At 46.2% G+C, this 6,972-nt stretch overlaps 1 protein-coding gene across 1 annotated transcript in view; it reads right to left on the bottom strand.

The window, feature by feature from the left end:
* Positions 1–80: 80 nt before the first annotated feature.
* LOC140730666 (serine/threonine-protein phosphatase 2A 65 kDa regulatory subunit A beta isoform-like) overlaps positions 81–6,972 on the bottom strand; it is a 92,163-nt gene continuing 85,271 nt past the window's right edge. Inside the window, exons 20-22 of the mRNA XM_073051416.1 lie at positions 5,184–5,275; positions 3,715–3,775; positions 81–1,098 (exon numbers count right to left, since the gene is read on the bottom strand). Of these exons, the coding sequence (XP_072907517.1) occupies positions 3,759–3,775; positions 5,184–5,275 (109 nt within the window). The 3' untranslated portion in view covers positions 81–1,098; positions 3,715–3,758. The remainder of the gene's footprint in view (positions 1,099–3,714; positions 3,776–5,183; positions 5,276–6,972) is intronic.

Here is a 6,972-nt window from a genome sequence, read left to right as displayed (position 1 = left end):
GCCATGGCATTTCCCCCCCCCCACCCCCCACACCCGGTTCCCTGGGTCAGGGGTCCCCAACAACCGGGCCGCGAGGAAACGATATGAGTCAGCTGCATCTTTCCTCATTCCCTGTCACGGCCACTGTAGAATTTGAACACATGCGCGGTCATCACCTACGTGAGATCATCAGACGCCTAACCCTTGCGCCAGGGGTCACTGGTTGGCCTTGGTAACTGGCCAGCGGGAAGCGCCGTTGCTACCGGCCCGGAGCGCGGACAGATGGGCGCCACCTCTGAACCTGTTCAGCACACCGAGTGTTGGTGGGGAACCCTATGCTAAAATATTCGCAGTCGACCCAGTTCGGGCTCGCTGCCTAGCTACAATCTACTGAAAGCTATCCCTCGAGCCAAACTTTTGTTGGTTACTCTCTCCGGACTGCGACTGCCGCGGCCCCGGTACGAGGTCCTCTGGCCCTTACCTTGTCATCTCACTGGTGTGTAGCAATGATTTTATATGTTCATACGAGGAAAATATGCGCTGTGTTTAATATCCAAACGTTACTTAAAATGTTATGATGCTATTGACTTACAAAGGTATAAGTGAGTTATAATTGACATCACTATATTCATGCGAGGAAAATATGCGGTGTGTTTAATATTAAATTCGTTTGATAAACCCTTTTAGAAGCAAAATTGAGTGTATTAGCCACTTATAAGTGACTCATAGTTGACTTATCACCTATATTCCAGTCGTGATTAACACCCCCACCACCCCACCCCACCCCCCCCATCGGCCGGTCCGCAAGAATATTGTCAATATTAAACCAGTCCGCGGTGCCCTGCCCTGGGTGGTTTGCTAATGATATCCTGACATAACATTTCCAACAGAGATAAGACTTATTGACGAAGGTTTCTGCATTACCTTCCACCTCCAACTCAGCAAAGTACCAGGGCGTCGTCCCTCAAATCTCTGGTACTTTTTGATCTAGTAAACAAAAATTTTTCAACAGAATATGAAAACGTGAAACTTTTTCTTCAAAGTTGGACACCCAGGAAACTGCAGCTGTTGGGGTGCAAAAGACAAGATGCTGGACGAATTCAGCTGGTCAGACAGCATCTGTGGAGGGAAATGGACAGTCTATGTTTCAGGCCAAGACACCTGAAGAATGAAAAGTTGCATTTCAATCGTCAATTTGAAGGATTAACAATCAAAACTCTAGACAGTTAACTTTGTAGAAGACTGGTGACACAGAAAAGCTGTGTCTCTTGTGGTAAATTATATTCACCATAGGGAAATCTATGGTAAAATACAACAGAAATGTGTTGGCCGTCAGCTTGTTGCACCTTCAGGGTGATTAAAATAACAAAGTGATGGCCATTTTGCTAACTTCCTTTATAGGTTTTTTTTAAAAAGGGTGATGCCTATTTTGCAGCTAGTAAGGAATTAAGAGCATTGTTCTCAGCATGCAAATGTCGTAGGTTTAATGAAACCAGGCTTGAGAGTGGCTCAGTCATACTGCAGGTAGTGCAGCAGTCCTGTAGCTTCAGCAAACTGTGTCCAATTCTGACCTCTGGTTCTGTTTGAAGACTGCAGTTTATCTCTTGTGACCGCAGATGATCCTGTTTCTCCCACATCGCAAAGTTGTGCTGGTTGCTGGACTACATGGCTACTGTAAACATGTACAAACAAGCTGGATGAACTCAGCAGGTCGGGCAGCATCCGTGGAAATGAGCAGTCAACGTTTCGGGCCGAGACCCTTTGTCAGGACTGCAGAGTGAGGGGGCAGGGGCCCTATAAAGAAGGTGCGGGGAGGGTGGAAGGTGCCAGGTGAAAAACCAATCAGAGGAAAGATCAAGGGCTGGGGGAGGGGATAGGCAGAAAAGGTGAAGAAGGAATGTAAGGAGGAAGTACTGTGTAGTAGGAGGAGGCAGAATCATAAGAGAGGTGATAGGCAGTTGGAAGAGGAGGCAGAGTGAAACTGGGATGGGGGGAGGGAGAGGGAGGGAATTACCGGAAGTTGGAGAATTTGATGTTCATACCAAGGGGCAGGAGACTACCCAGACGGTATATGAGGTGTTGCTCCTCCAACCTGAGTTTGGCCTCATCATGGCAGTAGAGGAGGCCATGTATGGACATATCCGAATGGGAATGTGAAGCAGAGTTGAAGTGGGTGGCACCCGGGACATCCTGTCTGTTGTAGGTGCTCGACAAAGCGGTCCCCCAATCTTCCTCTCCATACTCATTTGCTAATGTCCCATTTTATGAGGAAGACAATTTATGCTTGCAACCTTGCAACGAACTCAAGAATGAAAGGGCTGACGACAAATACTTCTCGACACCAAACTTACCAGATTTGGCGAGAGAAGAGGCAAAGTCTGAATTCAGAACAGCAAATCCCATAATGAACGTACATGCTCAGTCATATGCCCGTCGACATATTCCCACAGCCAGGGTGCCACTTGCAGTTGAACCCATGGCACAGTATTTAGCATGACGAGATCTCATCACTTCCGGACTATACCAGTTTGACGATAAGCCTGAAAATTACCATGCATGGTACTCCTCATTCTGGCCATTGGCCAGCAGTTGCGGGCAATCTGCTCGTCACTGAGCAGGACTAAATCTCCAACTTGAAGATTCCTGTGAGGTTCTGTCCACTTTTGTCTGTGTTGCAATGTTCATGTTGGACATCACCACACAGCTCCAAGCAAACGGCAGTTAAAAATGTTTGTCAACAGGAAAGATGAACATGGGCCAACTGCTGTCATTTCCAGGAATCAGTATCAGCGAGAGCAAAAGCCTAGACACATCAGTCTAGATTGCAACACATCCTGTTCTGGCACACTTATCCAGATACCTGTATCTCGTGGTGGAGCATGGACTGCTCGTCACCTTCAGCAGATGCCTGAGTGTACAAGTTCCAGAGATGGCAACCAGCTTTCCGATCGCCTAATGAACAATAAGCGACCTTTCATCACCACTCTTGACTTGACACCAGCTTTCAAACAGCACACAGAAGACAGCTCTCCGATGGTATTTGCCTGATTTCGGTAGGCTATTCAAAAAATATCCACGATGTCCACAGGTCACACAAGAATTATGTTAAAGTTTGCACTTCATGATAAAATTACCTTATCTTTGAGCTGAGCCAAGATCAGGGGAAGCAGGTGCTCAACAGTTGCGTCCTTGCCCAGGATGGTGGACAAGCCCACAATAACAGAGGCCAGAGCTGACTTCATGTGTTGATTGGTGTCAGAGACAAGTTCCTTAATGTACGGCAAGAAGTGGAAGCATGGGAAGAGATTGCTGCACCTTCAGTGACGATCTGGGCATCGTCGCTGGCCAGTCCTCACCGGAGGAAGTACCAGATGATTGGAAGGGGACAAATGTTATTTCCTTGCTCAAGAGAGAGAGAACGGATGACCCTGGGAATTATAGACCAGTGAGTTTTACTTCACCAGTGGGCAAATTGTAGGAGAAGATTCTTACAGACAGGATTTACAAGAAGCATAGTCTGATTCGGGAGAGTCAGCATGGCTCTGTGAGGGGCATGTCGTGCCTTGAGCCTGACCCAATCCTTTGAGGATGTGCAAAGCACGATGAAGGATTTTTGGTAAGGCACCTGGTAGGATCACTCAGCATCATGGAAACACCTGGACAAGGAAGACGACATGGACAACTTTGAAGGACTTCTGTTCAACAATAGTAACGATTCATCAAAGCTATACTCACCATGATCCACTAGCCACATCATGCACAAGGAGTTCAAGTTGTCATTAAAGAAGTCCATTCCCTAAACAGGTTTAAACAAAAAAAGAATGTTGATGAGATAACCCCTCGAATTTCTAGCAGAACATGCCAACGCGACATTTACATTCTAGCTGTCTTCATCTTACGCTACTTACCCGTATGGTTTGCTAACTCCTTTGAGCCAATGGCGAAGGGGTCACACAGGAAAGACTGGCAACGTGCTCTAATAAACTGCACAAAACTAGATCGTGCCGTGGCAGAAGGCTATACAAAAGATACCCTATCTAAAGTACTTGCATCTAGTATTTTGAATATCCTTGAATTAATTTCTTTGTGCCAATACAATACCAGGACTATGATCCAAGCACCTTAAAACTATGCTCCCCAACGATAGCCATTTCAGTCCTGGGAAAAAGCCTCTGACTATCCGCACGATCAATGCCTCTCATCATCTTATACACCTAGGGTGGACAGGATTGGGTTTTATCTGGAGTGCATGAGGCTCAGGGCTTTATGCTTTGGCCCTTGGTAGGGTCACCCATGCCAAACAGGTCAAAGAGTAGAGGGCAAACCAAAGGTGGTCCACTGGTCCTCCAGGTTCAGGGGCTCAGCTCAGGGCTAACAACCCTGACTGGTCAAACAAAACGGTTCTGGAAACAGCAATGAAAAATCTTTCTACCTCTGAGTGCAACGGTATTCCTGGGCTCCACCCAGGATTTGCGTGATTGACAGGAGTGAAAACTGAGGAAGCTCCTGACAAGATGAGGGGGGCCCTGAACACTGCCAGAGATGGAGGGGCTTCATTACTGCCCTAAACACCAGCGGGGCAACAGGATGTACAGACAATGGTAGAGAATTATTGAATGGTAGCACTAGATTTTAACACCCATTCTTAAACCCTAAAAATCACCTAATAGAAACACAGAACTCTTTACTGAGGATTCTACTCAAAACTCTGGATTGGTTCTTAAAATATTCAGCCTACAGAAACAGGAGGGCAAGTAAGAGACATAGAGCTGAGCATGAAATTCTCAGCTCTATATCAGGGTTTATAATTCTGAACAATTAGCAAATCCCTCCAACTGGAAACAGTTACAAATATCACAGCACTGTTCCAGCTCTTCGAATAATCCTCTTGCTGGCTCCCAGTTGTACTTTCAGAGTTTTGAATCCATAATTTGTCTTTTATCCCCTTTACTGAACCTGCTGAGGACCGCATGTTTTCCCCCTGACCCTCACTAGTTACACGTGCAGATTACAAGGCACACATCTTTCGTTTAAAGAGCCTTTTCCACCATCAGTGCACCTACAGCAGGAACCCAGCAGACACCCCTCTTGTCTTGTGCTCATCTTCAGAGACCCAGCGACAAACTCTGGGACAATGCAGGCCAGACTGCTTGAAGGGAGAATGTTTATGCTCATACCGAGCCGGGTGCAAAGCTGCAACTTACCAGTCATGGCTTCCTGCGCAAAGTATTTTACGTCCATATCTTGGTCCTGACTCAATTTCTCCAATATTGGTTTGACCTCATTCTGTAAAGTGCTGTGATTTAAAAGCAACTTTTAGTACCTGTGACCTTCAAAACAAGACAGCAACGCATTCACTTAAATCCAAAACTACACTGGGTATTACCCAGATTAAAATCTCCTGTTTCTGCCTCTCACGCAGGCTCCCACTACCACAACTGATCGTTTACTGGCCAGATATGGGTAAGAGCTCAACCAGCAGACTACGGTCAGAAACTGCAGCTCAGCTCATTTGGGTTAGTGGATGGAAAAGGAGAATAATTTGGATGCCCCATGTTTACGCCGTTGAAGAGAGGGGCACTGAATGCATAAACTTCCTTTTAATGCAACCCATCTGCCTGACTTGCCGAGTTCCTCCAGCATTTTGTGTGAGTGTTGAAGTATTTAAGACACTGTTAGACAGGAAAAGAATGTGTGGAGAATGGAGGATATCCGCCATGTGCAGGCAAAAGGTGATGGTTTAATTATAAAGTCTGCAGATGTTGGAAATCCAGAGCAACATGTACCAAATGCTGGAAGACCTCAGCAGGTCAGGTAGCACCTATGGAAGTGAATAAACGGTTGATGCTTTGGGCCCAGACCCCTCGTCGGGACTGAAAAGGAAGATTTAGTTTGGCACAACATTGTGTTCTACAGGTTCAATGAGCGAGACATAGGGGTGTGGAGTTAGTGTGGCTAAGTGGGTTTACTATAGCAAGGAGTGATTGTCAGTATAGATGCAGTGGACAAGAGGGCATGTTTCTATACAGTACAACTGACTATTTCCAGAACCCAAGCTTTGCTTGAAACACCCTCCACCTCCCTCAGCCAACTTTTAATCCACGTTGCCAGAAGTTTTAACAATAAGGACCAGCCTCCCGTGCAGGACCCTGTCAAAGGTCTCACTGAAGTCCATGCAGGCGACATATATCGCATGACACACAAACAAAATGGTTTAATTACTGTGCTAGGCTCCCAAAAGGCCACTGGGAGCTGGGGAACAGATATACAGGCAGATACGACCATGCGACACAGGAGCAGAAAGGCCATTCACCCCATCGCGTCTACTCTGCCATTCCATCACAGCCAATTTATTATCCCCCTCAACCCCAATCACGGAAAGACTTAAAAATAGGGTTACTGAGTGGCTGATTTCAACTTCCCCAGTACTGAATGGAATTTCCTGAGCACCAGCAGCTTCAATGGGTCAAAATTGATAACTGCATCTAGGAGGGTTACACCAGACAGTATGCAGACACTCCAAGCTGGAATGGCGACATAATACAGCTTCCAAGGAAATGAGCCAGGCCAGATGATCAAATTTTCAACCATAATTGTAATTCCCTCAGTTTTAAGATAGTTACGGATTAAAACATCCTTGGGAGAAGGTGCTGAGGTGCAGAAGGGCTAATTGTAACAGTATTAGGCAGGAACAGGAGAAGATAAACTGGGCAGCAGCTGCTCGAAGGGAAAGCAACACCTCTGACATGTTGGACCCTTTTAAAGGCCAGCTGACTGGAGTTCCTCAGGCAGCGTGGGTAATGAGAGAGTACGCAAGGTCAATCTTACAAAAAGGAATTTTACGCCTGGCTTGGGAAAGCTGTAGTACAATGAAGTCCTTGGAATACAAAGGCAGCGGAGAGACCTTAAACAAGGAAGTCGGACAGTAGAAACGGGCCACTAAATATTCCTGGCAAGGATGTCCTTTTCTCTTTAAAAAAAAAAACAGGGAGA

Source organism: Hemitrygon akajei, chromosome 7 (genome assembly GCF_048418815.1).
Source record: "Hemitrygon akajei chromosome 7, sHemAka1.3, whole genome shotgun sequence".
Classification (NCBI taxonomy): Eukaryota; Metazoa; Chordata; class Chondrichthyes; order Myliobatiformes; family Dasyatidae; genus Hemitrygon; species Hemitrygon akajei.
Note: the sequence above shows the minus strand (reverse complement) of the source record. Positions and strands in the feature narration are given on the sequence as shown.